The sequence below is a fragment of the Diabrotica undecimpunctata genome, chromosome 3, assembly GCF_040954645.1.
Source record: "Diabrotica undecimpunctata isolate CICGRU chromosome 3, icDiaUnde3, whole genome shotgun sequence".
Classification (NCBI taxonomy): Eukaryota; Metazoa; Arthropoda; class Insecta; order Coleoptera; family Chrysomelidae; genus Diabrotica; species Diabrotica undecimpunctata.
Window position 1 is genome coordinate 33152929 of NC_092805.1, and position 17398 is coordinate 33170326.

The 17398-nt window shown below is 32.8% G+C and overlaps 1 protein-coding gene across 2 annotated transcripts in view; it reads right to left on the reverse strand.

The window, feature by feature from the left end:
• Positions 1 to 11447: 11447 nt before the first annotated feature.
• Positions 11448 to 17398, reverse strand: part of LOC140436656 (regucalcin-like) — a 28297-nt gene continuing 22346 nt past the window's right edge. The window contains exon 6 of one of the 2 annotated variants that reach the window (XM_072525658.1): positions 11448 to 15409. In XM_072525658.1, the coding sequence (XP_072381759.1) occupies positions 15254 to 15409 (156 nt within the window). In that variant the 3' untranslated portion in view covers positions 11448 to 15253. The remainder of the gene's footprint in view (positions 15410 to 17398) is intronic. The other variant, XM_072525659.1, reaches the window with a different exon arrangement.

The following is a 17398-nucleotide window of genomic DNA, read 5'->3' on the forward strand; positions in this document are numbered from 1 at the left end:
TTAAAGATGTTTTGTTAGCAGTATCGTAGCATAAACAGCCGTAGTCTAGTTTACTTCGTATTAGTGATCTATATAGAGTAAGTAAGGTTGTTGTATCTGCCCCCCAAGAGGTATTTGACAGCATCTTTAGTAGATTAATTCTGGATTGTCAAGAACGTTGCAGATTGGTGATGTGGGTTTCCCAGTTTAAGTTACGTTCAAAAGAAAGTCCTAAGAAATTTATTTCTTCTGCTTGTTTCAGGACAACTCCATTTAGTGTTAATTGAACATTAGGGTAATTTTTTCTTTTGCTAAAAATTAAATAACGTGTCTTTTCACTAGAGAATATAAAACCCGTGTTTTGCGACCAGCTTTCAATTGTGTGTAAGGTAGTTTGCAGTATATGTGTTCCCAGAGTTACATTGTTTGTTCTTAGATAAATGACTAAGTCATCTGCATATAGGCTAGTAAATACAGGTAGTTTTATTTGATGTATAATACTATTTATTGCAACTAGAAAGAGAGTAGGACTTAGAGTAGATCCTTGTGGAGTGCCGTTTTGAAGTACTCGTCTGGAGGATGTAAATTCATTGGTTCTAACTCGAAAAGTTAGTGTTTCTAGAAAATTTTTAATAAAGGACAACATGTGCCCTTGAACATCCCATTCTTGAAGTGTTTTTAGTATAAGATGTCTCCATGTTGTGTCAAACGCTTTTCTTATGTCAAAAAACACGGCAATAAGTTTTTGGTTGTGCAGAAAGGATTCATGTATACTTGATTCAAGTGTTATTAGATTGTCTGTTGTGGATCTACCCGTACGAAATCCACTTTGTCTGATACTTATTAGGTTATTGTTTTCGAGGTACCATTTAAGACGATAATTAAGGATTTTTTCTAAAAGTTTGCAGGTACAACACGTAAGTGATATTGGACAATAGGAATTTGGATCGTCTTTTGGTTTATTATATTTAAGGATTGGAATTATAGTTGCTTGCGACCATAGATCAGGAAAGTCATGATGAATAAAAATATTATTAAAAATATCAACTAATATTAGCTTTGCATTCAGAGGAAGATTTCGTAAGAAAAGAGGGTGGATATCATCAGGTCCTGAACTCGAATTTTTAGCACTTAAACAAAATTCTAATTCTTGAAGACTTACTGGTTTGTTTATTGGATTGCCGCTCTCTGTGATTTGTATATTTGAAGACTCCGTTAGTTTTTTGTGCTCTAGAAAGGATAGGCTGTAATTAGAATCACCAGAATTAAGTTCGTATATATCTGCTAGTATTTCTGGAATATCTTCTTTGTTTGAATGCGTTTGGTTATTATATGATAGAGCATCTATACCTCGAAAGTATTTTGTACCTTTTATTCTGCGGACTTTGTTCCATATGTTGCCTAAGGGAGTGGAAGGATTTATTGAAGAAACGTACTTTTTCCAACTTTCTCGTTTTGCTTTTTTGATTAATTGTCTGCTTTGAGCTCTGAGATTTTTAAACCTTAAAAGGTTTTCGATAGTTTTATGTTTCTTGTAAACGTTAAAAGCGTGTTTAGACAAAGTGAGTGCTTGTGCAATTTCGTTATTCCACCAAGGAACTGGCTGCCTTTGACTCGATTTTGTTTTTCCCACTGCGATTGTTGCTGCAGAAATAATAATGTTATTAAATATTTCCAGATTTTGGTTTGCGTTATTGGTTAAATTAGATTTGTTTGTTTGTTCTTCTATCAGTGTTCGATATAAATTCCAGTCAGCTGACTTTATTTTCCATGTCTGGTGAATTGGAAAAGTTGATTTATTATTAGTGTTTATGGTTATCGTGATAGGGAAGTGATCACTATCATATAAATACCCCAATGTGTCCCAGTATAATAAAGGAGCTAGCGACGGACTGCATAAAGAGAGATCTATGGCAGAAAATGTACCATTGTATGAATTGAACCTAGTAGATTTGCCAGTGTTTAGTAAAACTAAATTTAAATTATCAATGAGATTATTTAGGAGATTGCCACATTTGTCGGTTTTGTTACTTCCCCAAGTACTGTTGTGACAGTTAAAATCGCCTAATATTATTTTTGGGTGTGGAATTTGGTTTAAAACATTGCTTAGTTCAGTTATGTCTAAATCAGTAGGATGAGGTAAGTATACATTGCAAATATTGATTTTCATTTTGTGGGTGACTGACACTGCAACTATTTCGAGATTTGTTTGCAGTTGTATTTCAGTTGACTCAATGTCATCCCTTACAAAAATTGCTGTTCCGCCGCTTGAGTGATCTGCAACTGGGTTTCTTAGAAAAGGAACATAATTTTTTAATGTCACACTTTGGTGCTTGAAATGGGTCTCTTCTAGGCATATGACTAAAGGAAGATATTCGTGTATAAGAAGCTTAATGGATTCTATATGTGTAAAATAACCGTTGGGGTTCCACTGTAATATGAATGTGCTGGCCAATAACTCTTATGTGTTAACTATTTATTGTTGAGAACTTGATTCTTGGTCAGTTTCGTCAGTAGAAGGAGGACTGTTGAGAAGCAGTTTCTTCTTCAATCTGGTGATATTGTTTTTTAAAGTTTTATTTTGTATTTGAGAATATATAAAGTTTAAAATTTCTTTTATTTCTTGGCTTTTATTTGAATAATTTTTAACAATGAGTTCAGGATGTTTTGAGTGAAGGGAATTTGCCAGCAAATCACATATTTCATGAAAAGTAAGTGTAAAGGAAGGGTTTCTATTTTCAATTTTTTCTTTAAATTGATTTATAATAATTGAAATATCTTCTTGGGTTTTAGGCTTTTTCTTAGGTTTTTGAGTATCGGGAGGAGGTAGGTCATTTTCAAGAATTTCAGGAGAGGATATTTGTCTTTTAGTTGCAGGAGTAATTTCAGTGGTTTTTCTATCGCTGTCAATTACTAAGGAATTATCTTGAAATATTTTTGGTTGATTCAAGATTTGTAATTCATTGTTTGTTTGTGAGGAAGTGGTTTGGTCCTTTGTAGCTGATGCGTGATTTTGTATGGTATTGGGTTCTGGTTCCATTAATGTTTCGGTATCTTCTTGGTATTGGTTTCGTGGTTCATCTTGTAGCTAATTATATTTTTCATTGGTAAGTTATGTATATTCACGTGGTGGTCAGTTTCCATTTGATTAATTGAGTTGCTTGATGATGATAAAGAAGGACAGTCAGAATCGTGATGTCCGACAATCTTGCATCTGGAGCAGTTTAAACCATCTATGGAAATGTATAGTCGATATGATGTATTGTCGAATGAGATTAGAAATGAGTCAGGAATTGATGCATTTTCTAAAGGACTTATGAACATTTGCCTCCTAAAGCTGAGTACGTGGCTGTATTCTGAGTCTTGCATGCCTACTCGTAGAAACGTCATGTTGGAGGCGGATTTTATACCCATAGTTTTTAAGTGCTCTTCAATTATGCTATTAGGTATAGTAGGACATACATTAGATATGATGAGTCTTTGGGCAGGGGTTATAAGTCTTCTTAGTTCAATCTGGTTACCATCAATATTTATATATTTGTGGGAGCTAAGAAATTGATCAACTACATATTTAGAGGAGAGGTAGATGCAGATGCGGTTGTTTGATATTTTGGATGCCCAAACAACATTTTTGGGCTGTACTATTGATCCAACAGCTTTTATATATTCGAAAACTTTTATTCCTTGTATGGTTGAAAGTATAATACCTTGGTCTTTTGAAGGATATTTGAAACTGTTTAATGCATTGGAGTAAGATATAAGTGACGTAGTGGGTATATTTCGTGAGGTAGTAGCTGATTCCGGTGCATCCATCTTCCCGCTGAGAATTTACGTACATTGGCACAGAGGATCTGAAGCCGGACCTGGCCACTTGTGAATATTGGCCACACAATGAATGTGTGGCCAATATTCACATTTTTATTGGCCACACAATGAATTGTGTGGCCAATAAAATTGAACAGCAGCCTAGCCTAATTACTTGTTAAAAGCAAGAACCAGCAAAAAGTTGTTGTTGATAATCGATAAGTTGAATTGAAATCGATAAAATATTTTGCCTTTTAAACTTCTGATTTTAAGGTTATTAATAATGCAGTTTTGTACTCATAGAATTCTACGATTTTCAGTACACTGTCACATTTAACTTTAAGTTGCAAACAGTATAAAAATTAAATTATATTTTTAATTTTAACTACCAGTAATTAACAAATTTGTCAGAACCGATATAAAGCTGTATGATCTGCTAGATATCGGGGCCGGACGCCGAAATCATGTTTTGTTCGATGTATTTCTCATTATTCACTTCAAGCCGAAATTAGTCATTATAATATAAGGCAAATCTAAATTCATCTGTGAGCAAATAGTTATTGGCATGTGGCTTTTGAAAGAAAAAATTCGATTTCATCCACAATTTTTGAACAAATTATAAAAAACATGTTTTTAAAAATAATTTTGGTAGAGATCAAAGTTATTCTTGTAATTTTTTCGTAAAATGTACACATTAGTTATGAACGTATTTCAGGCGAAACATAACAGGTCACAATAATCTTGATAGGGCCTTGGAATATTAGAAGTCTCACAGGAAACAGTATGGAGATGTGCTTACAAGAAAAGAGTGTAAATTGTTTGCATTCAAGAGACGAGGTGGAAGGGGAAAATGGCGAAAGGAATAGGTGAAGGATACAAATTGTGGTACGCAGGAAAAAGGAAATGACGTTGTTATAATGGTTGATAGAAAACGCAGTAGAAGTTGCAAGAACGGTTGATAGAATAACCACAGTCACATTTGCACTTGATAAAGGAGTGTTTATTGTTCTTTATGTGACAAACTGATATACAATCAGAGAAAAGTTATAATAGTGTAAAGGTACGTTACTTTTCATTTTTGTTTAAATTAATTAACTCCTTAAATATATATAAATTTTTCTCTTTTTGCCAATTTGATAGATAATCCACAAAACATTTATGCATGTGTGATTATATATAAGTTGGGACTCTGAAATCCACTGGAAAATCGAAATTCAATATGCCGCTGATTTGATATCTCGGTACCTGGGAAGAAGACCGTCATATGTCAAAAAAGTAAAAAATGGTCGTCAGATTGTAGAAGTGTCGTTATTGTTAATAAGGTAAATAAGAAAAGCTGGTTTGACATTTTGCACAATACTATCATATTTTGAAATATGCCTTCCTTTCTCAAAAACACATAAATGTTTCTCACATCTCAATTCATATTCAAAAGCACATCTCATTTCTGTGAAGAATAAAGCATTATTTGGAGTTGTGTCAGTCTTATAAATAAGTTGAAGTTATGTTATGAGTTGTAGTATTCTTTTAAGTTATGAAAATTTTAGAAAATTAATAGAACTTTTTAAATTTTTGAATTTCTTAAAAATTAAATCCAACTGGAATTATTTCAGATTATAAAAATGTCTCAAGGATTTAGGGGTAGACTTCTGCTAAAGTTTACTTCTGTCAAAAACAGTGAAGAGGGTGTATTATGGAAAGTTAAAGAATGAATCTTCAAACGAAGACAAGTATTTTTTAACTATGATTTATTGCAGAATGACAGTATTTTTTTTATTTTTTATTTTTTACACTATAGCGTCTTATTTTTTATTTGTATGTGATAAATCTACATGTGTAAAAAAAACGTAAACCAATTTTAATAAAAAAGTGAATTTTCTTCAAACATCGAACACTTTTTTTAAGAAGAACTCAAAAATTTTATGGCGTAAAATAAAATAAATTTTAAAGGCTCATACTTACACACCAAAGAAAAAATACTAGCCTGTTCGGAGTTTGGGCAATATAAACCCAATGTTAATAAAGATTATCAGTCCGATGTTATTCATAAAATCAATTGTAAAGACTACAATTCAACATATATTGGACAAACACACCAATATAAACATAGAAGGGTTATTGCACACAAACATAGTGTACAAACCAATAAATTAAACACTACAGCTTTAGCCAAGCATTCTCTAGAAACTAGCCTTTCTTAAAAAAGATCAACGTTCTATCAATAATAAGACTGACATCAAAGATCTTTGTATCTATGTATCAATAATTTAATAAATTGAGCTATCACTCGTATTTTAAAGCACCTGTCAGATATATATATATATATATATATATATATATATATATATATATATATATATATATATATATATATAAACCTAGAGCTAAGATTCATATTATTATAAAAATCCTTCATACAGGTCACAAAATTGATTTTGAAAACTCCAGAACCATAGCCCCCATCCGCTTTTATAAACCAAGAATTATCCGAGAAGCCATAGAAATAGAAAAAAGACCAAATTGCCTTAATAAAAGAGATGACGCCATACGGTTACCTTCTACATGGAGACCTCTCATAAACAAAATATCGCCCCCTCGATCCTCGAATCAAAATCCCACTGTCGGAAATGTTCGCGCCAACTCTCGCGCCAATCCCCACCCTAACCCCCACCTAGGCCACGTCACCATCGACGGTATAAATGAACCGTCCCCTGGCCCCAGCCGTAGTAGTGAACTAGTGAGTGAACTAGAAGTGACTAGTGAGTGTAGTAGTGTCTGGGGTCTTGGGAGACTGAGACCTTGGAAGCCCTGAAGAACACAAATAAACTGAAGAAAATAAATAAACTTACTTTCGCTTTTAAAAAGGAAAACATGCCTTTTTAAAACACCATGAGGGGTTAACGGATGTGCAAAGGAGAAAGATTATTGGTCTTCTGGAGCAATGTATGTCTCAGAGGGGCATAGCTACAGTGGTAAGCGTAACACAGGACGTTGTGTCAAAAAGGGCGTAGGTATCAGGAGTTAGGAACGCGTAAGGATAGACCAAGATAAAGTGGTCAAAAAGTAACAATGGCTTGTAACGATCGTTTTATTGTCCAAGTAGCTATAAGAGACCCAACAATTTCTTACCCGCAACTCCAAAAGCAGCTTTTCGAAGGTACAGGTATTAAGTGTTTCAGTTGAAACGATAAGAAGAAGACTTCGTACCCAAGGGCTATACAACAGTAGACAGTTACGGATTCTCAAGTTAACCAGGCAGCACAATATTGACCGCCTAAATTGGTGTATGCAGTACCAAAACTGAAATATTGGAAATTGGCAAAATGTGCTATTTTCAGTCGAAACCAGGATTTGAGTAAACTCATATGACCGATGAGTTCGTATACTTAACGGTCGAGGAAGACAAGCAAGAACAGAGCCTCTCAAAGAAAAGAAAACGTTGCCCCTTTATGGCAAAAGTATTTATGATTTTTCTTTGTATTGGTTATTCAATGTTTCTGATTTAGGAAGGACATATCTGTAAAGCGGTTATATATTATTATTACTCAAGATATAAACTTTTAACTAGCGATTTATTTGTAAACGTAATAAGAAAATCGACCCCGCACAGGGATTATAACAAAGAGAATAATGAGCTAAGTTTTGTTCTAATCCAAATAAGTACTGTAATGTACTGATCACCCTGTAAAAGTATTATTATCAAAATATTTTCAACACATCATTAACAAAATATTTTCCAGTAGTTATCGAAAGTAAATATGTGTTGTATATTAACAAAACATTTTTACAAAACTAATCAAAAACTAATATTAACTAATTAATATAGGTAATTGACCTTATTAAATTGTCCAAAACAATTTCTGATTACTTTTATACCCAATAAAAAATCACAAACTCACAAATAAATCAAATATATTGTTACGACAGCTCCGTGAGATTGTTGTTGGAGATTCTGCAGTATGCCCAACATCTGGAATAAAATAGTGTTCTGAATTTATTTAACTGCTATGTCTTTATTTAATTTATAATGTCTTTAATAATTTATTATATTGTTCTTATCTTAATTCATTAAAAAGCACGATAATTTATATCAATTTATTTAACGAATAATACATAATTTATATAGGCAAACGTAACAATTAAAATCGCGGGCGCGGGTCTTCAGATATTAACTGGCCCTCCTCATAATAAAATTCCTCTATAAATATAAAGTCCTGTTATTCGAGAATGAAAACAGCTGTTTCTCGAAACACATCGAATAGACTGCTGTTTTGGCGAAAGGCCTATGATGAGTCATTTCCACGACTCGATACTTCCAAGCGGGACCAAAAAAACCACTCTGGGGTCTAGATCCTTCGCCGAAATTTCTACAACAAAAACAGAATTAGTCATAATATATTTACAGTTATTTTAGGCCATGATATTTATCGTAACAATAGATTATTGGTTATCTGCGGTAGTGACTTCCTTATTTTCTCGAAATCCTATTTTTTAATATTTGGATATATATGGAAATGTTTTTAGCCATTTTATACACTTGGGCTGAGATTATTGCTTTATCTAATGGTGTCTTAATCGGATGGATTGTTGAATTCAACGTCCTGTATTGATTGTCTATCTGTGAATGACTGTGTAAGTTAAAGGTGCCAATTAAGGCCACGTTAAGGTTTAAATATCTGTAATATTTTATTCAGCAAAAATATGGGGGAAAACGTCTTGTATACGTATTGCCTAACATATTAGCTATCGAATGTCACGATAAAATAAATACATAAAGAAATATAAAATTTTAACATTGAATAAATCTTGAATATTTGGCCCTATTTGGAACTGATAACTTAATAAGGCCAGTTTCATTTTTTTTTTTTAAATTCACGTGGATAATAAATTTTAAACCTAAGAATTAAATAATAAATACAAAGTTTAGTGAAAGAAACTTTTATTCATATTAAAAACAAAAATTTGTCAATACATTAAGTACATAATCGCACATTTACACACATCGAGGACATACAAATATATCCTTGTCGTCTTTTGTTAATCCTATACATTCCTCGTGGATATACTTATTACAACAAACACACTTGCGCATATCAGCCACTCTATCCTCATCACACAAGAAACAGTACCCTGAATCTTTTTTTAAATTTGGTTTTGGTTTTGCTGAGCTATGAGATTGTGCACTAAATAAATCTGTGGTAATTTCTTGTGCTTTCGCATTAATGCTGTCGACGTTTTCTTGTCGATACTTTTAAGTCCGGTGTAATCAGCAAACCACTGGAACTAAAACTTGCATTTAGTTCTTAACAGGGCTCTGTGTTACTTAGTTTTGCAACCTTATTTTTATAATATTTATTTGACGTGTAAACTGCATCACTATAATCCTCGCTGGAAGCTGTACCGCTTGTGTAAGACCCAGATGAGTCACTGTCTTTATCTTGGATGTAAGTTTGAAAAACTTTGGTCAGTCCTTTTTTTTTGTAATTTTCCTTTTCTCGCTACTCGAGAATTCTTTGCTTTTATTATTTTTGTTTACACCGCTGCAGGATAGCTGTCCTTCAAAATTTTTTTTCTTTTTGCCAGTTGTTTCAATTTCTGGTTCGGTTGTAGTATTTTCTTGAAAATCTTCGACGATTGTTTCAATCTCTCGTTGTGTCAGACAACTAGGTGTAAAGGTAGCATCTGGAATAACATTTGGATTGAATGGACATCTTCCAGTTGCTTCAAATACAGAACAAATATTTTTTTGCGTTATTTCGTTTTTCCAAATCGGCGTAAATATTTGACCAAGTCTTGCTTGGTTGATGGTACGTTCGTTATTATGGTTCACCTCCAAAAATTTAACACCTCCTCATCCCAGTAAGATTCAAAACTCCTGAAAACTGCTTTATCGAATAGTTGAAGTTCATGGGTGGTGTTGGACTGTAGACAAAACAGAGTTACATCTTTTTTTATTGCAGCTTCTACAATTCTAATGTCTAAATAAGATTTATCAAAAGTTAAAAGGGCTGGTCCATGATTTTTGAATCGGCAGAAGTGATCTAACCATCCTATAAATGCATCTGCTGTCATGCTTCCTCTTTTGGTCATTATAATTTTTGTTTATGCTGGAAGATTACAATACCATTCTGTCCCCTTTCAGCAGAAGTTAATGATGCAATTTGTCGTTTCCCTTTTAGGCCTACTACCTGTGCAATCTTATTTTGTACTATAGTAAGACCTATCTCGTCTACATTGAAGATACATTCATGTGGGTAAAACGGTTTATCATATTCTTTTTCCAGAATATTGAAAAAGGATGCGATATTTTCCTTATTAAAGCCTCTTGCTTGTGAATATGATGTTCCCGTTGGTCGTCGTACTGATATACTCCAAACGGATGTTTGATATTGTTCCTAGAAGCTAAGATGTACACCATCCTCCTAAGATCTTTTCTGGATATGGGAATCCATGAAATTTAGTTTCCATTTCCAAAATATACCGAACCAACTCGTCCTCAAGGTAATTCCCTAAGACAGCTTTAGGCCCTACCTTTATTTGAGTAGCTTCAATTGGCTTTATTTCAAGTTTTCTTGCAGAACGTTGCAACGTAGAACGTGGGACAGCTTTCAGCGTACCCATTTTGTGCTGCCTGAGAGCTATAATTGCACGTTCCATATCTTCATCTCCATATCTCTCTTATCCCATTTTTTTCGTTTTTTATTTTCTTTCAGTTGTTGTTTTGACATCCCGAAACAATTGAAGTATGTTTTACATTGTTCTAAATATGTGCCACTAGACCAGAATAAAAATAGAGGCATAGCCCATATTGTAAACACGCTTGCTTTGCACAATAAAAGAGGTAATGTCTCGAAGTGGTCAACTTGACGAAAACTCATTAGTATATATCAAAGACTGATTATAGAGCTTCAACGTGACATAGACGGTTTTTTTTTTTGAAATTGGTGTTTATTTTCAAATAGTGGAATTTATCATCTTACCCGAAAAAGTTTTGACACTCACACCAACCGACAAACAGTTATTATATACCGATAGTTTAACTTCGCCAAATACCGTTTGCAAAAGTCAAAATGTAGAGATCTGCAACGAATAGCTGTGAAACCTACCTAGCCCATATTAAAAGACCAGTCCATATTTGCAGCCTTTTCTCTACAATATGTGGATTTTTGATTTTCATGACCAATTTTTTGTAAAACTGCGTTGCTTTGCTTACCATCGAAATTGTATTACTTCACATGTAAGTCACTTTTTACATTAATTGTCTCTTTTTCGACCTATTAGGAGATGCCATTTTTTATTTTTGGCATTATCCTTTTAAGTTAAAAGAACCATTTCTTTTTCGTTCTAAGAGCATCTTTGTTCGTACAGATATGGACTGATGTGGTTTTATAAATACAAAACGAGACGTTTCCCCTAATATAACATCTAGATTGTTCTTCTTTTCTCCTCTTATCTGACTGAGATCTTTAAGATTAAGAGTTACAGTGTTAAATGGATTTAACCCTATTCCAATGTTTTTCACTGCTTATATATATACATATATATATATATATATATATATATATATATATATATACATATATATATATATATATATATATATATATATATATATATATATATATATATGTATAATTTTTTTTCCTCAAAAATAATCAGGAAACTAATGGGGCATAACACCCTGGAAGAATCCTGAAAATTGCACATATTCTATCCCTTGATTTGTATCCTACTACTGGAAGTGTCAAGTATTTTGTTCAAACAACCGACAACGGATACATAAATAACTTCTCGCTCATTTGTGCGTAAAATTTCATTCCTAGTTTTCGCATATGTTGGAAAATATCGCTAACGAACTGATTTGAAATTGATCATGAACAGCTGAATGTGCATGTTATATTTTATTTTATATATTTTGGCATGAAAACAAATTATTAACATTATTTTTTTTATCTATGTTAAAGTGTAGTTTACTGGACTTACGTAATATTGAAATTTAATTTTCCAAAGTTCCCATGACTTTACCATTCCTAATTTGAACACCTAAATATAGCTGAAACGTATGTTATTTTGGAGATTTGGAGAATGGAGTCAGGGAATTTGGGGTAAGAAATATTAATCACAAGGAATAAAAGATATTATAGTTCCTACTTTATCCTTGGATCAAAACCCTCATAAAATAATGTAAATATTTATTTTTCTACAAATTTTGATAAAAAAAAATATGTAATGCAAGTATGTATTTATTTTCTATCCTTTTTCCTTTTTTGATAAGCTTTTTACATAAGGGGGATGATTGTTCTCGTTAATTACTTTTTTGTGAATGCTTCCGGATCATTTTTGATATTTTATTGTTTGCGTTTTATTGGCATTTATAAATGACAATAAATAATCACATTTTCTACAAAATCTTTTGTCAAGAACACACATTTTCTGCTAAAACTCTCAATAATAGATTATAATCCCAAACATATGCTACTTAGTTTGATTGTGGCTAGTTAAGTTATAAATGTGTATCTGAAAAATACCTGAAAAATAATTAGATTAGAGAAAGACGATATATTGACTGCTAGTAACATTATGTACCGAAGATATCGACTTTTAATTTGACGACTTTTTGCAGAAAGGGTCCAACCCACAAATGGCTCAAGTTGACAAAAATGGTGTTAAAGTTTCTGACAGAAAAAAATTCATTTCAATTCAAGTCATTAAGGGTATTAGTAGAAAGTAGAAAGTCCTTGTCTCATATTTTTGTACACAATTATGGGAATTGGAAAGTGTTGGCGTTTGAAGAATTGGGTCGAGGATATTGATTGGCCAGCAAAAAATTATGGAAGGGATTGAGAGACGAGAGACATGATTTTTAAAGCAGAAAAAGTGATCATCTGCTGTTGGACGAAGAAAGATCAAATCGACAAGTGTGTGTGTTTTTTTAAACGTTGAAAGAAAAGTATAGATTTTGTGAAAATAGTAGTGTCGGTAAGTTTTGAAAGCTGATTTTTCGGATGAAAAGGGTGCAGAATTTGTAAGTACAAACAAATTAATATTTTCGGAGATTTGTAGTTAAGCAGATAGGGGCAATCCCAAAAGGAGATAGAAACGTGAGTCCGGACGTTCTTTTGATCGACAGGACTGTTTTTATAAGCAGAACCAGGAAAGGAGTTTTTCAATAGAGAGTTAATTAAAGTGAATAATTTTCATAAAGTGCAGAGAAAAATTTATTAAGACGAGACAATAGATGGGGCTAATTTTCCTATTGTAATTTTATATGTGAAAGCTATATGATTTGGGGAACATTTATTTCTAAGGGATTTCATTAGTTGTATAAACAGTTTTTAAAAGGTTTATTTTACTATTATATTTTAATTGTATTGCACAAATTTGAGTTTTTTTTATTTATTCCTTTTACTCCTCTTCTTATTGAACACTATTGAATATAAAGGTATTTTTTGAACTCAAGTAGGAACCATGAGATAAGAAAACATATGAATTATGAAATTGGCGTCTTTAATAAAATTTATTCACATATTCGTAATAAAATTCATTAAATAATTTATATATTTGTTATATATATTCCGAAAGATTTCCGCGGTAAGAACAATTAAACCTAAAGCTAAGAATAATAATATTAGAAGAATTAATATTAAACTCAACAGGCTTGCGAGTTGGACCGCATCGATTATCACTGTGTCGAGCTTTCGACATCCTCTCTGATGTAATCTTCAGGGCTTTTGAGGTCTCAGTCTCATGAGCCCACAGAAACTACTACACCGATTACAAATCAATGTATTACTGCTACTGGGAACAGCGGACGGTTCATTTATACCGTCTATGGTGACAAGGTTTTCGTGCAGGTTGGCGTGTGGGATGGCGTGGGGATTCGCGTAGGGATTCTCAAGGGGGTTGGCGCGAACATTAATGACGGCAAGATTTTAATTGGGGTGTGGAGTGGACGATATTTTCTTTATGAGAGAGCTCCATGTCGAAAGTAACCGGATACCTTCATCTCTTTTATTTGGCCATTTTTTAATTTCTATGACTTCTCGGATAATTCTTGGTTTATAGAAGCGAATGGGGGCTATGCTTCTGGAGTTTTTAAAATCAATTTTGTGACTTGAATGAAGATACTGTTGATCTAGAGCTAAAATTGAATCCGAATTGAATAGAAATGGAATGTTCATAAATCCTTTTTTGGACTTTACGATTTGTTTGGCCTATATAAGATCGGGGAGAGTCTGCACAAGGAATTTAATAAACTCCTTGTTGTTCATTTGGAATGTTGTCTTTGATTGATCGGACAAGACATGAAAGTTTTAATTGGGGGGTCTTTATTCCTCTTTATTTAAAAAATTTGTCGATTTTGTCAATGATACCTTTGATGTATGTAAGAAAAGCTTTCGTATGATGAGGGTCTGAGGATTGAGCTTGAGTGAAAAATTGATGTCTTTAAATGTTCCTATCGATGTGATTTTTGCGGTAAACATTTTGGACGAGGGATTGTTTTAAACTAGAGACCTCAGCGGGTCTACTGGCATCGCAAAGGCGTATTGATCTGGAGAAAACGGTAGTAATAACTTGATTGATTTGTAAAAGTGAATGATGAGAGTTTTAACCTGCAGCAACCTCCAAAAAAATTACGTATAATTTTTTTTTTCGAAAAAAAAAATGTTATATATATTCAACCTACGGGTCTGTATAAAATAAAAATTTTTTTAAAAGCCTCAACTATCCGTGTGAATTTTTTGAAATTTTGAAATTGATTGCATCCTAGCTAAAAAAATAAAAACACAAAATTGACGTTTTTGGTGGTAGGAAGTGGAGGGCTGGGTGGCAGGTTCAAATTGCGCTAAGCCTTATTTTTTAATTACAATAATTTTTAATAATAATAATTTAATATTAATTATAATAAAAAAAAATAAAAAAAATTAATTCTGGGGGTTTTGCCTATCTTAACGGGGGGTATCCTTTGATTATATTATCTGATCACACTTTGCGATCTAACACTTATCTCGAAGGTCTTGTCTATCAATGTAGATGTAATCTTTTATCATCGACCTAGTGTCTTAATAATTTCAAATGTTTGCTATTTTAATGGGAATAAGCCACAATTTAAGTTTAAAATAAGGTTATTGACGTTTCAATTTCCACTTCGGAAATCGTTATGAAAATACCTATTGTCTCTACATCTTCGTAAAAATTTGATTGAAATTTTGACAATGTGCCAGTTTTTCGTAAAGAATTTCCATTCTGGAAAATTTTACGATAACGTGTTTTGATAACGATTTCCGAAGTGGAAATTAAAATGTCAATAAACTGATTTTAAACTTCAATTGTGGATTATTCCCATTAAAATAGTAATAACTTTAAGATGCCACAAATAAAATTTTTTTAATAAATTTCGAACTTCGTGCTGCATCTTCGAATAATTCTTCGACGCACGTGCATATAAGTTTTTAAAAAAATAGTATATTTAAATAATAAATTCATCTGCAGGCAAGCCCTTTATATTTAGTCCTGTTACCCGGAAAATAGATCCCGGACTTTCTCCAGTTGGCCTGTCAGTAAAATGGGCAGAAGTTACATACAGTTCATCCAAATTTGGCCCGCCAAATGCGACTGAAGTTATCTAGAAATAAACAAAAGATAGATAAAGTTATTACGTAAATAACTTATTTCAGTTCAATTATAAAAGAATTTTTTGCCAATTAAAAAAAAAAACAAAATTTATTTAATTAATTATTATGAAAATCTAAACGTCTAATTCTTCTTCTTCAAGTGCCATCTTCGTTCCGAAGGTTGGCGATCATCAGGGCTATACGTATTTTCGAAACTGCTGACCGAAACAATTCGTTGCTGCTACAGCTATACCATTCCCGTAGATTCTTTAGCCAGGAGTTTCGTCTTCTTCCTATGGACCTTTTTCCTGCTATTTTCCCTTGCATAATTATTCGAAGCAGGTCATATCTTTCGCCTCTTGTAATGTGTCCCAAGTATTGCAGTTTTCGTTTTTTGATCGTAAATATGACTTCCTTTTCTTTATTCATTCTTCTCAAGACCTCGACATTTGTGACTCTCTCGGTCCATGATATTCTCAGGATTCTGCGATACATCCACAGTTCAAATGCCTCTAATTTTTTGGTATCAATCTTTTTCAACGTCCATGACTCCATTCCGTAGAACAGCACAGAAAGTACGTAACATCTCATCAGGCGAAGTTTCATTTCAAGGCTCAAATCTCTTCCGCAGAACACTCTCTTCATTTTAGTGAATATGGATCTGGCTTTTTCTATTCTTATTTTGATTTCTGCTGAGCTATCGTTGTCTTAATTTATAAAAGTGCCTAAATATTTGTATTTGCTAACTCGATCGATAATTTCATTGTGTAAATATAAATTTTGGACATTTTGTGTTGATTTCGATATTACCATAAATTTAATTTTCTTTATGTTCAAAGATAGTCCATATTCTTCGCTGCAGTCTGCTATCTTATTCACCAATGTCTGTAGCTCTTCAAGTGTTTCTGCGATCAGAACGGTGTCGTTGGCAAATCTCAGATTGTTTAATCTAACACCATTTATTTTAATACCTACGGACTGCTCAGAGAGTGTTCTATTCATTACGTCTTCGGAATAGAGATTAAACAAGTTGGTGACAGTATACACCCTTGTCTCACACCTCGCTTTATTTCGATTTCTTCAGTGGTATTATTCTCTACTCTCACTACTGCTTTCTGATTGTAGTACATATTTGCTATTAGTCGTATGTCTCGTTTATCTAAATTCTTTTCTGTCAGGAGTCTGATTAGGTGATCATGCCGCACTTTATCAAAGGCCTTGTTGTAATCTATGAAACACATGAATACATCTTGATTTATGTCAAGACATCTTTGAGACATAACGTTCAGTGCAAACAACGCCTCTCTTGTTCCAAGTCCATTTCGGAATCCAAACTGGGTATTATTGATGTCCATTTCCAGTTTTCTGTGTACTCTAGAGTGTATAATTTTCAGAAATATTTTCAGTACATGGCTCATCAGACTGATTGTACGGTAATCACTGCATTGTTTGGCATTTATCTTTTTTGGTATAGTAACAAAGGTGGATAAAAGCCATTCTTGTGGTATTTTTCCTGATGTATAAATGCTATTGAAAAGTTTAACTAAAATGTGAATCGAGTCTTTTTCTATTAGTTTAAGGATTTCCGTTGGTATTTCATCTGGACCTGGGGCTTTACCATTTTTCATTCTTTTTAGTGCGTACATTACTTCTTCTTCCGTTATTTCTGGACCTTCGTCTCCTTGTATGTTACTTAGCTCAGATTGTTGTCTATCATCTGCAAAGAGTTCTTCAATATAGTTTTTCCATGTCTTCAACTGTTCTTCTAGTTCTGTTATTATGTTTCCGTTGACATTATACAGGGTATTTGGCTGCTTACGTTTTTGTGTACCTGCAAGTTCTTTCACTTTTTTATGTACATTAAAAATATCATGTTTTGCCTGCAATTGCTCTATTTCTTCACATTTTCTTTTATAAAAATCTTCTTTTGCTATTCTGATTTTAATTTTGATTTCTTTCTGTATTTGTTTAAACGTCTAATAAACTTATTTTAAAGTAAA